General features: G+C 36.5%; 1 protein-coding gene across 1 annotated transcript in view; it reads right to left on the bottom strand.

Annotated features, from left to right (window-relative positions):
- The window catches only part of IL23R (interleukin 23 receptor), a 49,080-nt gene that overhangs the window by 5,793 nt on the left and 24,554 nt on the right, over positions 1 to 18,733 (bottom strand). Inside the window, exons 8-14 of the mRNA XM_088154136.1 lie at positions 18,382 to 18,461; positions 16,530 to 16,746; positions 10,029 to 10,226; positions 9,230 to 9,310; positions 5,115 to 5,168; positions 1,457 to 1,562; positions 289 to 379 (exon numbers count right to left, since the gene is read on the bottom strand). Of these exons, the coding sequence (XP_088010262.1) occupies positions 289 to 379; positions 1,457 to 1,562; positions 5,115 to 5,168; positions 9,230 to 9,310; positions 10,029 to 10,226; positions 16,530 to 16,746; positions 18,382 to 18,461 (827 nt within the window). The remainder of the gene's footprint in view (positions 1 to 288; positions 380 to 1,456; positions 1,563 to 5,114; positions 5,169 to 9,229; positions 9,311 to 10,028; positions 10,227 to 16,529; positions 16,747 to 18,381; positions 18,462 to 18,733) is intronic.

The raw sequence follows: 18,733 nt of genomic DNA on the forward strand, positions 1-18,733 counted from the left end.
CAATCACACCCCACAAGTATACTGTATACTCAGTTACCTAGGTGGACAACACCTTTGGTTAGGCAGCTACAAAACATGGAGGATGGCAATGACAACCTATTATCACCGAAAGGGCTAGATTCTGCTAAGACTGGCTAGAGAGGAAAGGCTCTGTATCACAGATATAAAAGAAAAGTATTCAAGCATAAATTTAAATAAGTCATACATTGATAACATTCTATGGATATCTAAGTACTTCCTGCACTCTAGTTTCCTGAAATACAAAAAAGTCTTAATCTGAAGAATTACCTGGAGATATTTGATCACTTTGCTGTTTTGCATCTTAGGATATTCTTCAAAAAGCCATTTTGGTGTTACTGAACTAACCATTTTGTTAACCCTTGAAACAAAACCACAACATATTACTTATATTTTTAAATGATTCAAATCCTTAACTGAGAGAAATACCAATGTAATTTTCAACAAGGCTAAGAACAAGCCACATATTACAGCAGCAGACTCTTGTCTTCAAATATGGATCACCATCACACAAATCTAAACTGGGGTTGGGAAAGTTAGCAGGAAAGAGCTGAGCAACTATTAAACCAATCCTTCCTCTGCTACTAACTTTTATCCTAGAATGCCCCCTGACTCACTCCTACCTCCCCATTCACCTATTTTTGTTTATGAAGATGACTGGAAGAATACGAAGGGAGTGAAGAAACCAGATGAGGGGAAGTGCTAGAAGGCAAAAGGTTCAGCATCATTCTCCTGCTCAATTGCTTTTCTACATCTACAGATAGTCCTCACTTAACAACCATTTGTTTAGTGACTGTTCGAAGTTACAACGGTGCTGAACAAAGGGACTTACAACCAATCCTTGCACTTACAACCGTCACAACACCCTTGCAGTCATGTGATCATGATCTGGGCACTTGGCAACCAGTTCACACTTACGACGGTTGCAGCATCCCAGGGTCATGTGATTGTCATTTGCGACCTTCCCAGCCGGCTTCCGGCAGGCAAAATCAATGGGGAACTGTGAGATTCACTTAACAACTGTGTGATTCACTTAATTACCACTGCAAAAAAAGTTGTAAAATTGGGTGCAACTCGCTTAACAACTGCCCTGCTTAACACTGAATTTTCTGGTCCCTACTGTGGTTGTTAAGTGAAGACTACCTGTACTTTTTTTGCAAGCTGTTTTCAAGACACTTGATGGTCACTCACATTTGGAGACAAGTTTATGATCAGGTTCAACTTAATAGCAGTCAGTGCTAATACTTTCACCAACAATATTAAACAATTTACTAATGGGAGAAGGAGGTCCCATTAAAATCAAGCGTCAACCTCTATTGTAAAAATCACCCTTGTCCTGCTTTAATAAGGGAAAGTATGTACAAGACAGATACTGGGCCTGTACTTCCCAGGAATTAAACATTCATTTACTAAAGCCTGGGGAAAATAGCAATCATACCTTTTCCTGCATGATTTAATTGTAATCAAAGCCAAAACAGAGATTGATAAGAAGGCCACTCCAACACCAGTTCCCAACAGAATCCCAGTATCATAATCATAATTGCCTGAGAGAGAGAAAAAATGGGGGGAAAGGGAGAGATCAGCATGCTGATTTTACACTACCTTCATGTATTATGAATATATGAATGAATTCAGAATAATGTGGGCAGGAAAGTGCAACTCCTGGATTTTTTTTCACAACTGGATAAGTGGTATCATCTGCTAGAGAACAGGGTAATTGCCAGATTCTCCTTGCTCTGATAAATAAGACCCTAACAAGGCTTTAGGTTTTACTACTGTTTCTGGCAGATAAGAAACAGGAGAATAGGTAAAATAAGTAAAGAGCAGCTGGATATCTATTTTATTTTCTTTGATGGAGTTACCTCAGCTCCAGCATTTTAAACAGTAAACCCTTCAATGCAACACTGCTTGCATTTCTAATTAAAAGCTAATGTTTTCAGTTGAATGAAGAATAAAACTCAGTAAATTGTATCCAGATTTAATTATATAGAAGGCATTATTAGATGCAGCTTCAAATCTGCTTCGGCAATGACTGGAGACCCCTGTAGATCAGTTGATCAAGTTGCTAGACTTTTTCTACCATGCCAGATTCTGGCTTCCTTTTGCTGTAATGGTGACATTTTCTGGGAAAGTGCCCAGCAGGGCTATCAAATGATCAGCAGGAGGTTTAAACTCCTTCTCATGTTGGATTTGTTATTTCTGGTAATGCCCTAAGGATAGACTCATTGAAATTAATACATCCCATTTATTTCTATGGTTCTATGTAAGTTTTCTATAAATTGAAACAATATCGTTAAAAGCAGACATTATGGAGATCAGTGGAGTTAACTCCCAGGTAGCTATGTGTAGAATTTCAGTCATAGGGACTTATTAAAATAAAAAGATGCTTACTTTCCTTGATTGTTTTAGTTGCCCTTTTTCAAAATTTTGCAATAATATTTTCTGATGCGGAGCACTGTTCCAAATGTGATCTCTGCATGGGGAGGATCCAGACACAGTCACTTGGAACAAACCAAGTGAAATTAATGGAACTTCGGTAGACACTGGCAAAGAATTCCAAAGAGTTATTGGGGCAGGATTTTTACCCGCAAAATCCCCGAGGAGTCTTTCTCAATGAGGCTGTGATGAGGAGATACATGTTTTTGTGCAATGAAATCAACACATTTGTAGGGCCATAAAGACTAAAGACTTAATTGTGGCACAAACTTTCATGAATTAGAGTCTTTTCTCATCTTTGTTATCTAACCACCTCCTTGTTTGGTTTCCTGCTTCTGCTGTATTTAAATCCTTTTTTAAAAAAAAGTCTTAGTACCTCTGATGGACTTTATGCTTTTAATTTTTTTAAAATGTGCTATGCTTAATTTATATTTATGCTCCCTTTTTTCTGCTTTTCTAAAGTAAGTTGTCCTGTTTGTGAATTTCTTGACTTTGGTCATTAATTGATTTCTAAGGGTAGTTGTACTATAGTAGTTACTTATTAAATTATATTCAGTAGTAGGAATTCTTGTTTTTTATCATTTCCTCCACCAAGGGTGTGAACATGTCCTACTCAAAACCATGGAAATTTTTGCCTGAATACCTCTGGGAATTTTTTAAGTGCTACAAGAATCTTACTATTTTGTGTTTTTGCCATTAACAAAGTTTACATCCCCTTGGACTTGTCAGTTACAAAAATCAAAGACCCGGGGCTCCTCTGGATGTCCTGCTCACCCTGGAGGAAAGATGTCCCACAAACCGTTTAAGGACATGAATGCATTATGTCATCCTCCATCTGCCCTGGCCCACCACAAAGACAGCTTCCATCCATCTTTCCTTGCACCAGTTCAAAAGTGCTCTTGCAAAATAACTTTTCCACAGCTCTGATTCCTTACTCCCCCCTTAAAACTTGTTTGCGTTGTTCTTGCCTTATTTCTGAAATGGATAAAGTCTGGAATCTAACAAGTTCATCCTCTGTTGTTGGCATCTGTTTTCCCCATGGATGGACTGGCTTATTTCCCATCCCTACTTCCCATCTCCTAGTTAGTATTTTATTTAGAAATTTTTTGTATAGATGTCATCTTTCCCTTTCCACAATTTTATCATTTCTCCTGTTTCTTGGGCAAGAAGGGGAAAATGGTAGAACTCTTGTCAAGTTCATCTGGTTAAACAAATGAACAAACAAACAAAAGACAGTCCCATGCTTCACTGTTCCATCAAATACATACATGCATGCATACATACATACATACATATAGAGAGAGTCTACCTTTTCATTGTTTCATTGGTTAACTAGTAAAAAACAAGAGGGCCACCATTTCACTGATTCATCAGTGAACTTGTAAAAAAAAACCCAGCTTTTCACCATTCCTCTGCTGAACTTGTGAAAAAATGGCCCCAGAGGATCATGACCAGTGTCCAAAAGGAAGGAGGCATTCCTGCCACAGTGCACAGTAACCAACTAGAGTGGAGGAGTTTGCCTACAATTGAATGAGGCACAGCAGAGGAACAAAAATAACACCACTTGAGCCAACACAAGTGAGAAATCACTATATTGAACATGTAGTAGAAAAAGAGGGTGAAGGTGCCTTCCCAGTGGGCTGGGAGTGAGGAAAGGATGCTGCTGAGTTTTCCTACTCTTGAGAAATGCTTAATAGCCCCTACATATGCTGACCATCACATGTCAAGTTTTTACTAATCAAGGTTTCTCTGCAATTGTTCATATAGAACAGTGTTTCTCATTCTTGGAAGCTTTAAGATTTGTGGACTTCAACTCCCAAAATTCTCCAGTCAGCCATGCTGGCTGGGGAATTCTGGGAGTTGAAGTCCACACATCTTCAAGCTGCCAAGGTTGAGAAACATTGATATAGAAGCTTATTGGGAGGAATATTTTGCAAATTGCCAGACAAATGTACATATAACATGTATCTATGTGGAAGAGATCGGAGGGTGGGAAGAATGCTATAATCTTGATTACTTTCGCTTTGTGAAGGGACCCTTGCCAATTCACAGAGCACCATAAGCTTGGGAGGGGGTGTAGTGTGTGTAGTGATTGGCCAGCCTGAAACAGAGTCAGAACTGTTTGGCCCAGTTAGTGGCTAAGTCACAATGACAATAGACAAGCAAGGATTGGCTGCAGAGGTTCTCTCTGAATTCCAGACGTACAAGATAATGACATGCTGAAAGGGTTTGAGATCTTCAGGTAGTGATGGCTAGGTGGAGGACTTGGGTGCTTTTAAGGTATGTTGTGAATTATTGGAAAATGGAAAACTTTCTCATTTCCCCTTGAGTAAACCAAGCTACGTACTCATTTCAGTTATCATGGTGGTTTAGATGCACACGTTTTCTATACAAGAGTTTAGTCAATGACTGACAATTTAAAAGTGTGTGTGAATGTGTGTGTGTGTAATCCTAGATTGTTCCAGGTCGTGAATAATCATGAGTTACATCTTTAAATCTTTGATGTGCATAAGCAATGTGAAGTTTTATTTTCGTGGAATCATGTCAGCGTATGTTGTACATTTCTTACCACTCTGAGAAGTCATAATAAGTCGCATAAGCCCTACATTTCTGGTCAGACAAAAAACCTTCCCCCCCCCCCAAAGTTATTACTTTCCTACCCTTGGCGACTGCAGGCCTGCTTTCTTGGGCAATGCCAGGTTGTTCTTTCTTTTCTTTCATCAGTGCTAGAAAGACAGTGCAAGAGAGAAAAATAAAAGAGAGTGAGAATGAATTCCACTGTAACATGACCACAAGCACGACTCTTTTAAACTGCTTTGCGAATGTTGGATTGTCTTTGTATGCAAATCATCTACTCAGTCACCAAGTTATAGTCTCTCCTTTGCGGGGCCTATAGTGCAACCACAAGATCCAGCCAGTGGTCACATTCCACAGTGATCATTTGTTTTTGGAGAAGGTCTTCAGGACTTTAGGGGTAGCATTAATGTTGGGTTATTCCACAACCATTGTCACCAAGAGGTTCAATACCTTTCACCGTGTGTATAACAGCAACAATCATCATTATCCAGTCCAGAAAAGAGACTATCATTTTGACTTTCATTTCTTCTAATAATCTAATAGCACCAAAAAATTCTAAATGCTCATAAAGAACATAATAAATTCTGTCTCCATTTTCACATGAATGGACTAAAATGTATTCTATGTTTGAAATAAAGTTGTGTTCATATCTATGTTGTGACAAAAATAAAATTGCTAGATTTTTAAAAGTGAAATGCTGCCACCTTCAGGCTTTAAACGTCACAGAAAATCTTAACAAGAACACCTAAACAATATCAAAAACACATTTCTTGCAAGATTTTATTTGTCTAAAATATTCACAATGGATGATCTTACAGGACCTACGGAGATACCATATTACCACTTTGGGAAAAAAAACTATTAGTTTTCAGCCTGCTACAAGAGCACTTGGACTTTAAGAAGTCCGAGTATAAGATCATAATGTAAGAATCCAGCATGATAGAGGATAAGAGAAGAATTCCTTCATTCATCAGTGAAACCTATCAGAAAGGAGAATTTAAGGGCATATAATTTGCATTTGTATAAGGAAAGTTCAACCTTCACTAAGGAAAAATCTAGTACTTATCTTCCAGTGTAGTTTTCTGCCACTCAATAGCCAAACTCAAATTTCTTTAGGTAATAAGAAAAGCAAAGATAACTGTTTTGATTGTAAAATAAATAAATACATCCAAAATTCATTTTGGGACAATATATCAGGCCAATTTAAGATTACAATATAATCAGGAAGTCTCCAGAACTCTTTATAAGACAAATTGTTAAGGAAAAGAAAAAAAAGCTGGGGGGGGGAAGGCTGTTGTTCTAGCCATGCAACCCATCTCTAATTGGGTTGCTGTTTTTTTTTTGTTTGTTTGTTTGTTTTAATTGCCTTTTGCATGATTTGAAGTATACAAAATTTAGCCATTCAAATCAGGATGTTATACTACAGGAAAAGAAACTAATATCATCTGAAACTGGGATTTTTTTATTCTGAAAGTACATATTTCCATTCACTAGGTAAAATACCCAGTTTGATTTCTACACAGGACATGTTAAAGTCAGAAATAGATAGGTAATACCACAATCTATTATGCATAGTACACTATAGATGTTTTTTTTGTTCTCTCCCACCTCACCCCACCCCACCCCACCCCACCCCACCCCCAGTATGCATTATCAAGCCCTAATCCAATGAAACCAGACTTTAATAACTGCAACAAAGCTTGGCACAAGGAAGCCATCTTCCCCTAAGTCCTACTAAAGAAATATCTCCCAGTAACAAGTGATAACTAGTTGGAGCTAAAGAAAAATGTGTCTTTAACTAGTCTGTCCAAACTCTTCAGAAACTTCTTTCTTTGCCTAAAAGTTTCTACATATAGCAGATTTTGCTCTATGGATTGAATCAATAGTTGGTGACATTCAGCACAATTGTATTTCTGGAATGTACTGATTTAGGATGCTGAGGCTACATAGAGACTATTTCTAATGTCTAATGTATCTACTCTGCAGCAGATCGTCTGCAAACTTCCCTAGGGGCCTTCCAACCACAGTTGTATTTTGTCCTAATGAAGCTGGAAAATGCCATTCACAGAAAGTATTATTGTGTTGAATGAGCAACACATAATCTTCAGAATGAGAAGAAGCTAGAAACTATGGTTGCCCAATAGCTGCATTTCACAGTTTAGAAAGTTGTTGTCCAGACTGATCAATCCTTAATTTGCCACAACTGACTGGAGGTACATCTCTGTCCTGCATGAAATCTATAAAACTATAATTCCGTTTACTCCATGATAATCTTCAAGAAATTGTTCCAAAAGAGTCTCTATCAATGATAGCTCAGATTTTCTGCAGAGGAGCAAGCACAACTGCTTCCTTCAGCACTGGATCATTGAATTTGTACTTTTGTTTCATATAAATATTCAGATAAAGTATCTTTGCTTCAACATGGAAGTTGGTAATTTCAGAGGCTCTATCAAGATCCAGTTTGTTGAACAGCTGTGGTGCAGGAAGTCTGTGGATCATAGGTCCCTAACGCTAAGCAACTTATTAACGTTTTCATACTGAAGAATTGCATGCAGAAACAGAATATATAAGCTGAACCAGTGCTTACTTTTGCTAGAATATTACCTCTGGATGACATATCTTTCATGCTGTTCTGTAGTGCTTTGGTGGAATTGGCTCATTGCCATAGTGAGATATGAAATCACATTTAAAGCTATAAAAATATTTAGATTGCTTTCAAATATATGAGACATGTATGACTATTGAGCATGTTTGAAGATCTTTTTCATTGTTTCATTACAACATGAAGTGTCTTCTCTGAAGAGTCCTTTTCTTGGGCTTCTTTTTATGTAATAATAATAATAATGAAAACCCATCAGAAAATCATAAATGGTTCAAGGCAAGGAGTCTTTGCTTCATATTTTGCTGCTAATTATGTTAAATAAATGCACAATGTAATTTTTCCCACTGTTTCTTTTTCCTTTTGAATCTTCAGAACTCTACTGTCAACCAATACAGAGAGACTGTCATACAAAAGCCACACAATTCTCTAGACTGAGTTCTGAATCATAATACTTTTTTCACTGGCCTTTGCAATGTTTCCAGTATCAGTATGATCTTCTATGGGCCTAGGTAGAGAATGAGTCTTCACTGAATCTTAAGAATCTTCAAGAAGACAAGTACTGAAATACTGTAAATGTTCATCCTTATCAGAACTGTCATCTTTATTTAGGGAAAACATTTTCTTTTCATCACCAGAGCTGTGATCATTGCTTATGAATGGCCCCTGCATACTCTTTACTAATGCAGTGGCTAAGGTGATTGGATTTTGTGTATCCACTTGCTTTTTGTCTTCGATGTTTCATTGTCTAGAAACATTGGCTGCCTACATGCCAACTTCTGCAGCAAATAGCAAAATGTGCTTCAGAAAGAGAAAAAACAAGAAACTGTAAGAGTAGGTCTGTGTTCACTAATTTGTATTTCATTAGATTGCATGATTGGATCATATGCTGATCAAATGCTCAAGGATTTTTAACTCTTTTGGCTTTCCACATTTGTCCTAGACTTGACAATACCCCTTTACATAATGAATCCAACATGGAATATTGAGAAGTTGAAAGCATATTTCACAAAAAAAATACCTGTTTCTGAATGGCATAAAAAATCCCCTGACCTGAGATCCTGAATGTTAGTTTCACATGTTTTCATGATGGCTGTTTGGGAATAGTAGAACAATAAGGTTTTGAGTGCAAAATACTGTTTTCGGTAAAACATTGGTTTGATTTCAGTTCTGAAACAATTCTTAGAAATAAAATACTACTTTGGATAAGCACAGTTCTAAGTTACATCTGTAGAGAGCCAGTTTGGTGTAACTATTTAAGGTAGGCTAGAAACTGGGAGACTGGGAGTTCTAGTCTTGCCTTAGGTACCAAGCCAACTGGGTGACTTTGGGCCAGTCACTCTCCCTCAGCCCTAGGAAGGAGGCAATGGCAAACCACTTCCAAACATGTTGCCAAGAAAACTGCAGGGACTTGTCTAGGCACTCACCTGGAGTTAAGACTGACTCAAAGGCACTCTCTCTCTCACACACACAGTCTGTAGAGTATACAACCAGATGAAAGGAAGCTGCTACATATTTTGGAGGATGCTTAGCTGGAAAGTTTATATATCAGTAACTAAGATTAATCCTTTACAATAGGCCTGCTTGAGTTCTACTTACTCTGGACAGAGCTGGCCTGGCTGATGCCTTTCTGATACACAGCATATACTGAAATGGAGTTATTTTCAATTCTGATGCTTTCTGTGAAAAATAGCACATAATTTTTATGGAATTTCAGTTCTAATGCATATTCTTAAAAGGAATCATGATCATTAGAAACAAAACCTGTTTCTAAAAAAGGAAATCATAAATTAATTGTTTTACATGAGCAGTTAATAGCAACAAGCATAACAACAACAGGAACATCCACTCTGAAAATGTTTTTAATTATCACAGTTGCATCCCATCCAAGGGGGATCTAAATGTGTCTCTTTCACTATGTTCTCAGAATAGCTGTATTCATCCATGTGAACTACTTGGGTAGCCATAAAAGAGAGGCAGACAAATTCATGGAAGATAAGACTATCAATGACAATAGTTATGACAGCCATCTTTTAACTCCAGATGTCCATGAATACCAGTTGCTGACAGACTTGAGTGGAACAGCACTATTGTACACGTCCTCCATCTGATTACTCGCTCTGAGAAATGAATGATGACTTTCAGGCTCACCCAACATAATTTCTGAGATGTTCTTTTGATTTTAGTAGTCTTTTCTTTATTAATTTATTAGATCATGGCTATTTTGGATTCAAAGTAGATCATGCCTTGAAAAAGCATTCTAGATTACTGAGGATAAAAAAAAAACTCAACTAGAAGTAATTTTGTGTTATCAGAGAGCGCATTTACTCTTTCAGTATATGTATTCATGTTTGATATTTATTATGAAGACACCAAAACATGTTGACTTGTAACTTACCTTCTAAAGAAGTTGATGTATTTTGGAAAGGGACTTTTTTCCATGTAATGCTATGATGAAAATGACTGAGGTTTGCAGAAATCCATTCCACTATGTACCATAAAAGTTTTTTTCCAATGGATTTAGGAGGTTCCCATATTACAGAAATTCCTTTTTGTTTATCAGTAATGATTTTCATATTGGTAGGGGGTGGGAAATCTATGGGGAAAAACAGATGGGATTATGCAACAGCTTGTCATTTTTGATATTGTATGTTTCTATAACAGAAATCTTTATTTATTTATTTATTATTTATTTATATTTGAAATTTGTCACCACCCATGTCACTGCAGAGCGACTTTATAATGACATCATTCAAATGGGTTGTGCTGATATACCTAAAATGCTCTTTTTATTTATTTATTTATTTATCTATTATTTTCTTTTATAACAAAAAATTTAAAAAAACAAAAAGGAATAAAACACAAAGATATATACATTATAAAAAAAACCAATTACATAGCATGCGCTTCCACATACCTAAATATTTAATAGATTCAGTACAAAGATGGGATTGATATTCCTTAAATGGATGGGTAACCAAATTTTCACTTACTGGCATTAATTCCAGTTTGGACCAATTAATAGAATATCCTGCTATTTTACTAAAGGCATCTATCATTTGTATCAACGCTGGAACTGTAGTGTGAGGTTTAGAAATAAACAGAAGAATGTCATCTGCAGATGAAACCAGTTTGTGTTCAACTGAATTATGTACTACTCCATAGATCTACCTGTATTGTCTAATAGCACAAGCCAAGGGTTCCAAGCAAGGGTGAAAGTGGACGTCCTTGTTTAGTTCCTCTAAATACTGGGAAAGTAGCAGAAAACATGCCATTAACCTATACTTTAGATGTAAGGGACTCATATAACATCACGATCCATTTTATAAATTTCAAAGGAAATCCAAACCTGTTTAGTACAGCAAACATGTACTGTCTATATATTTTGTCAAAGGCTTTTTCAGCATCTAATGATAAAATTACAAATTGGTCTTTGTTTTTATTCAAGTCTATTAAATCTACAACTAAGGTAATGTTGTCTGTTGCTTGCCTAGTTTTTATAAACCCTGCTTGATCATTCTTAATGAACAGTATCACTTGCTGTAATCTATTTGCTAGCACTGCTGTTAAGATCTTTGTATCAACATTAACCAATGAGATTGGATGATAATTAGCACACTGAATATGATCTTTGCCTGATTTTGGTATAACTGTAATATAGGCCTGATTAAATGTTCTGAGATTATACCCTTACCAAATATCTCATCATACAATTGACAAAGTTTTGGCATCAAAAGGTCTATATATGTTCTGTAGCACTCTATAGGAAATTCATCCAATCCTGCGTTTTACCACTTGCCATTTTTAAAATTATTTGTTTAATCTCTACCTCAGATAATGGAGCAAACAAGAGTAGTTTTTGTGCATCATCTAAGTGTGATAAATTTATATTTATTTAGAAAGGCCTCTATATCCTCATTTGATATATTCTCTGGTTTGCTATATAATTCTGAATAGAATTTAAAAAATTGACAATTTATATCCTTTGAAGTTTTATATATTTCATCTCTTTCACCCCTAATAATTGGAATAATTGCCCTAACTTTCTTTTGCTTTCAGCGATTAGCCAAAATTTTACTGGGTCTTTTGCTATTCTCCCAATATCTCTGTCATAAACATGTTAACATGAATTCTGTCTGCTGTGATATTATAGTATTTAATTCATATTTCTTCTTCTGTATTTCTCTGTACAAGGTAGTAGATGGGCATTTAACCATCTGAGCCCATAAATGTTTCAATTCATCTTTCAAATTATTTTCCCTTTTATTTTTAATCTTATTTTTATATGATGCATAAGCAATAATTCAGTCTTGGATATAAGATTTATATGCTTCCCATTCAAAAATTCGAGCACTTGAAGTTTCTGAATTCACATCAAAGTATTGCAAAGTCTCTACTTGCATTTGTTGTACACAATTTTTATCATTCAACAAGGAGATATTGAAATACCAATTTCTCAGTACCTTGACTGGTTTCTGAAACATACAATTCAAAGTAATTGCACTATGGCTTGATACATAACAAACATCAATATTACGTTCTTGAATTTGATGATACAGAGTTGATGATATTAAAAAATAATCAAGCCTAAAAAAATTCTGGTGCACACTTGAATAAAATGTATATTCTCTTTTAGTTGGGTATATCAAATGCCAAGGGTCTATTAAATTCAATTCTTCCATAAAGGCCTTAATTGTTTCCCTCACTGATGATTGTTTTTTCTATACCAGTGTATTTCTATCAAGCTCAGGGTCCAATATTTCATTAAAATCTCCTCCTATTATCACTTTATCATAATTGCACCCATTCAAGTGTTGAAAACGTTCATAAAACGTAATAGGAGAATCTAAACTGGGGTCCATAAACTTTAATCATAGCTATAACAATCCCTGCTATTTTAGCACATAAAATTAAATAATGCCCATTCACATCAGTAATAACCTGTTGTACATCAGTTCAAAATCCTTTTCGAACCAAAATGGCCAAACCTTTAGCTGTCGTTGAAGTATCTGTGAAGTAAACCTGTCCCACCCAATCCTTCATTAATAGAGATTTATCCTTTTCCATTAGATGAGTTACCTGTAGATAAGCAATATCTGCTCTTAATGATTTTAAACATACGAAAATTACATTTTGTTTCTTAGGTTCTCACAGCCCTTGTACATTAAGACTGACTAACTTCATCCATTAATTTTAATTTGGCCCACTTATCAATATTCTCCCAATTCATCTTATAACCTGTACCATTTAACAAATATTTAATAATTTTATTAAATTATTAAATTATTAAATAATAATTTTTAATAATAATTTTTCTGTGTTTAAATATTTATCGTATGTTCTAATATTGCTCGCAGATGTAGAACCTCCATAGGAACTCAAATTAATATTCAAATAGCATTGTATTACATATATATATAGAATCTAAACTTAAAAGAAAAAAAACTTGATTATGTGCAAGAAAATAAAACAGCGGACAAATAACATTATTACAAAAACTAAAGAGAACCCTAAAAATAGATCAATCAATCAATCAATCAAGAGAAAGAAATGCATGACTTCTCAGTAGGATAGAACTATAGTTTCATCTCTCTTATTATAAGTAAATATACAGAGCAGTTTCAAACTAGCCTTTAAACTAAGAAATTATATACAAAGTTAAGGCCTTAAGCTGGCAGTCCTTAAGACTGCCCAGACTCAGTATCATGAAGTTAACAAGAGTACAGAGGGAAAAAATTGAAAGCTTAGAGTCTTTTAAATTGAGGCTTTTTTTTCTTGGGCAGACTCAATCTTCTCCCTTAACAGTTGCTACGAACTGAGACACAATCATGTTTTTCCATCAGCAGATTTCAATGATAGGATAAAGACATCTGCATTCAATGGGTTCTCAGATTTGTGAATCTGATCCTGATGATCAGAATGTAGCTGGAAAGCACATGAAATATTGAAGTTGTGCAAATCTAGCAAGTTTTCGAGTTTTGTGAACAGCCTTCTTGTTTGAGAAACCTCTTTAGTAAAACCAGGATAGATTGATATCTTACTTTAACTGGAACCCCACTTCAGTGGTGACTTTACTGATTTCTGGAGAAATATACTGTATGTAAAATCTCATATCTTATGGTAACACAAAGGGACTGCACAATAATAATATTGGAACTAGTTTCAGTCTTCTGCTCATTAAAAGAATTTTAATGATGTGTTCAATTTCAACTGGAAAGTCCGTTTCCAAAGACAGAAGCTTTCTGAAAAAATCCTCCATAAATCCAGCCAGGTTTGATTGACTCCAGTGGGGTGGGGTGGGGGGTTCAATGCCTATCATACATTTGTCCTGTGCAATTGTGATTCTAAATATATAATTCGTTTATCCAGAATATTATGGCTAGCTTGAGTTACATCCTCATGAGCAGCCAATTGATCTTCATGGTGAGCAGCTTATCTTGCATTTGCTTTAGATCATTTTTAAGCTCTGCCAAATCTTGTTGCATCAGCTTCAAAACTTGTACTAAATAAATTAGTAGAAGAATCTTCCTCCACCATCTTTCCTGGTTTCGGCAGATGATGACAGTTGGAATTAAGCTAACTGTTGACTGTTTCGGTCTTGTTGCCATGCCAAAAGCTTGTTAAAAACAAGTCAATATATAATAAAAATTATATACCTAATAGTAAGTCTTTGTCAGTCTTTATCCACACAGTCCGATAATTGAGAAGTTTGAAAACCCTTTAATCAGTAGAGAAGCGAGAGATGTACCTTACAGAACCATCACAAACCGGAAGTCCTTAGCTAAAAATGGTTTTGAAATTAGTGAACAATATGCAAATTAGTCTCTGTAATCTGGTGGCCTCCATATATGTTCATCTCCATCTCAGACATTATGGAAGACTGGTGAATTTCCCCATTTTAGTGTGGTATTTTTTTGTACATCCTGAGATATCACTTGTGATCAAGATGAATGAAAACAATGCCTCTCTTAAGGCAAAGAGCCAAATGACACATTGACACACACTGCTTTAAGCCAAAACTAGGCTTATTTCAGTTTGGCTTAATTGGTTGTGTACCTTGGTAGAATGTTTAATAAAAATGGAAAAATGAATGGAGAAATTTTAAGATGTACAAATATGGTAGAAAGGCAATACATAATCTGTTGCAAGGAATGAATGTTTGCTGAAGACAGTGAAAAGGCTGGGTATATGCTCTGCCTACTATGTTATAAGGAAGTGAGAGCTGTGTATTTCAGGAGAAACATAAAAATAAATTGAATGCAGTGGGCCTGGGATACTAAAGAAGTGTATGTGGTCAATAAGAAGAGGTAGAGTCAGGAATGAATAGGCTGTGAGAGAATGTGGATGGAGAACAAAAGTGAGTGGCTCAGGCAAAAGAAACATTTTAGGTGACTTAGCTATATAGAGAGAATGAATGAGGAACAAATTGCAAAACAAATATATAAAGGAACAGTGAATGGATCAGGAGGAAAGGGAAATAGGAGACTGAGTTCAGCTCTTCAAAAAAGAGAGATGTGACAAAAGTCAGTGTGGGAAATGGTGTATGGATGTGGTGGAATCAGGGATAGTTTGCAAGGTTAGAAAGATATGGAGCAATACAATGAGTGCTGCTGCTGCAAACTAGCTTTAACCGTGTTTTTTTTTTTCTTTTTCTTAATCCCATCCCTTTAATTTATTTGGCTTAAGATTTCTTCTTTTCTGCGCTCTGCAGTATGTAGCTTTCTCTGAAAGAAACTATCATGATGGCTACACATGTTCTATATATATGCAAGGCTGTATTCAACAAGCCATGGCTAAAGGAAATTATGGCTTAGCTTGATGGCCTGCTCATTCTCAGTTGTAATGCACAAGGTGAAATAGGCCTGGTGAAACTCTTGCCCTGGTGTTATCCTCAGCGGCAACATTTCTCTGCACATTCTTCCTCAAACAGCAACGTGTGGCAAATGGCTTCATACATTCCAATGCAAATCATCCAAAGGATGGGATTTTATGAGTTTATTGTATTTTCAGAAGCTGCGGGTGCTGAATAATTAGGTTGAAAGGGTACATTTTTGTAGAAAAGTTTATGTCCCTAACTTCTATAAACTGAATTAATGCGGCATAGAGCTTGAACTTTGTAAGAACTTTGTAGAGCATCAAGAAGTGACCTTGAATAAAATTGCTGTTTCCGTTAGGGGGGCTCTTCAACTAAGAGCTGTTTTTAAAAAATGTTTCTAAGGATGGTATGAAATAGATTGAACTTAGAAAGGAAATTGTAGGAAAACTAGCACACAAACCAGATAGACCTGCGCTATGCAATTGTAATCCTTCTTCTTAAAGTGTGAAAATTATAAAAATACTAGGCTGATTATTTTAAGGACTATGGGCTGCATTATAAAAGCATACTTTTAAGGCAGTATCATGACTATTAACTCACTTGCGACCTGAAATTTAGCAGACGCACTTTTATATATACAGAAAGTTTTAATAATCACAATGATAGGAAGCTAATTTTTAAATGGTATTTTTAGATTCTCACTTCTTATTATAGCTTTTATGCCTGCAGTGGAATGGAATATTTTTTAACTGAGTATCTCTGAAATTTAGAGTTGTAGGTTGCACATATGATGATAGCAGAAGGAGGTCATCTGGTTGCATTAGCTTGTTAATAGCTTCAATCTGCAGATGGCGGAATTCAGAATGTATAATTATTTAATAATATATTTCAAGAGGGACACAAATAAGTGTAGAAATAATGTTACAGAGTCCCCAGTAGGATAGTTCATTTCATTTCATTTCATTTCATTTCTTTAAATGTATTATGGCCACCCATTCCAGAAGGGACTGGGTGGCTTATTTGCTAACATAAAAAAACGCAGATCCAATTTCCGAAAAGTTTGCCTGCTTCATGATATCTTACCTTGGAAATTGTGAGGTGGTTGTTCCACTATAATTTTAGCAGGTTTGGAACTTCCTTTGGAATTGTGGGCTGTCACATAAATAATGGTCACTGCAGGGGGCACCATCACTTTGCAAAATATTTCTGTTGTTTTACATAAATCCACCTTTCTTCCTCGGTTTTCATAGAATATTCTATAATTCAGAATTCTTCCTCCACTTTCCTTTGGAGACAGTGGCTAGAGAAATAGCAGAAGAAATGTCTTTGGAGAACAGCAAAAACTAACTTTTTATTATCTGTACATATAATATTCAAGAAGTTTCAGAAATGTGGGGTCTAAAGGGAAAAAAGTGATTGAACCAACAGCTTCTTCAGGAGGTCCAAATTACATCTGAAATGCCATCCATTGCAGATAACAATAGCATTTTAAAGGTTTCATAGAGAATTAATCAGAAGTGAAGAAACCGTAGGGAGCCATGTAAATAGTTTGCTGTCTGTCATTTCACCTCAATTTATCTCCCCAAGCAGTATTTTTAAATTGGATTTATTTTGAAATGTTTGAAATATTCTCAAAATCAAGCGAGAAAAAAGGCTTCCTAATATGGATAATTCCACCGCCTCTTTCAAAGCAGGCGGAACCTTTCCCTCCCACAAAGAAGCATTCACAGCTTGGATCGAACCTCGCCCTGCCTTTTGGGAGGCCTTCTTCACCTGCTAGGAGGGACATGGATCTAAGATGCAGGTGGCTGAGCTCAGACCCCAAAGGACCCTCAGAACCAACAGTTTGGAACGCTCCCCAGACAACCAAGCAAGGCTGTGCCTCATATTCTATTTCTATAAATTTATATTCATATTTATATTCTTCTATTCCATAGAACCCACAACCCATCCAACTCCAACCAAATCTCAGAGACTTTATCCATTAGATGATTAGAATAGTCTTCATAGCAGCCCTGCAGATGTTCCCAAGGAGGGATCTGGTTACTCAAACAGGCTGCTGGCCAGCTATCTGCGCACACAAGAAGAGTGGAGAAATAAGCCTGTTTCACTGCTCTTATTGCCACAAAGTAAACCCTAATAAAGGTTCTTAGCCGTGTTCTGTCACTCTTTGTCTTCCTCCAGCAGGCATCTCTTGCGTAGTTTCATCTCATGGATTAAATTGTCTTCCCCAAGAACAGTCCACACCTGTCTCCTGCTATATCTCCCCATGCCTGTTTCCACTATGATATCTTTGCCTGCCTGCTCCTCCCGCACCACGTCCAATCCCCCCAACCCTTGCCCTCCCATCCCCAGGTGGAAGGCTTACGGCATCATCACCTTGCACACACAGATATGACAAACACACCCACGCATTCTGGTTCTTCTGCCTAGCACTCAGCATCTGCTACTTGGGCCATCTGCCCACATGCCACTAGACATCCAACCCTACCACCACCACTCCACCACATACCTAATCCCCCAACCACCCTGCTCTCAGGTGGTGAACCAGGAGAAAAACCAGCTATACCCTCACCTGGCCCATTAGCCCAGGTTTGCTCCCTACTGTCTCTCACAAATGCATGGGAAATGATTACAGGCTCCCCCAGTCCCCCATCCCATAGCCAGCTTAGATGGTTAGTCCAGCCCTTCTCTCTCAAACAGATCAGGTTTGCTGCAAGGTGTAGCCTACAAAGCAGTCTTCACCCCCTTTTAATGTGCATTGCATGGTCAACAAACATTAAAAAAGTGGGGGGCTTTGATTGTGTGGTCACAACTGCCATCTTGACCTTTTTGACCCACATCCCCACAGAGGTGCCTGGTTTTTCTTATCTTTCTCAGTTCTAAACTATGAAAGTGATAATCTCTATTTTGTTAAAAATACGTTTATTCTCACCTTGATCAAGATAGTCATCACTTGGGTATGATTGGGGTAAATTGGTCCGAGTTTCCTCCATACATCAAGAACGGCAGGTTCTGTATTTAAAAAGAGGGGAGAAACATGTAACAACAAAAAAGTATAACAAAAATATAAAAGAATATGACTTCTTCTATTATAGCATTCCTCTTACACTGAGGAATAACTATAACAACAGTTGGAGCAAATGAAGTATTTTTTAAAAAAGATTTTAAAAGAATATGCAAGCATAGAAAATGAGAGTATACTGACCTTTCAAAGATAGTGCAGGTGGCTACTGTACTATATAGCAAATCAGTTTAACGTCATGAACATCAGCAACCACATGACA

This window comes from Python bivittatus, unplaced genomic scaffold (assembly GCF_059951505.1).
Source record: "Python bivittatus isolate LINGU-HERP-01145 unplaced genomic scaffold, Pbiv_v1 ctg000700_np1212, whole genome shotgun sequence".
Lineage (NCBI taxonomy): Eukaryota > Metazoa > Chordata > Lepidosauria > Squamata > Pythonidae > Python > Python bivittatus.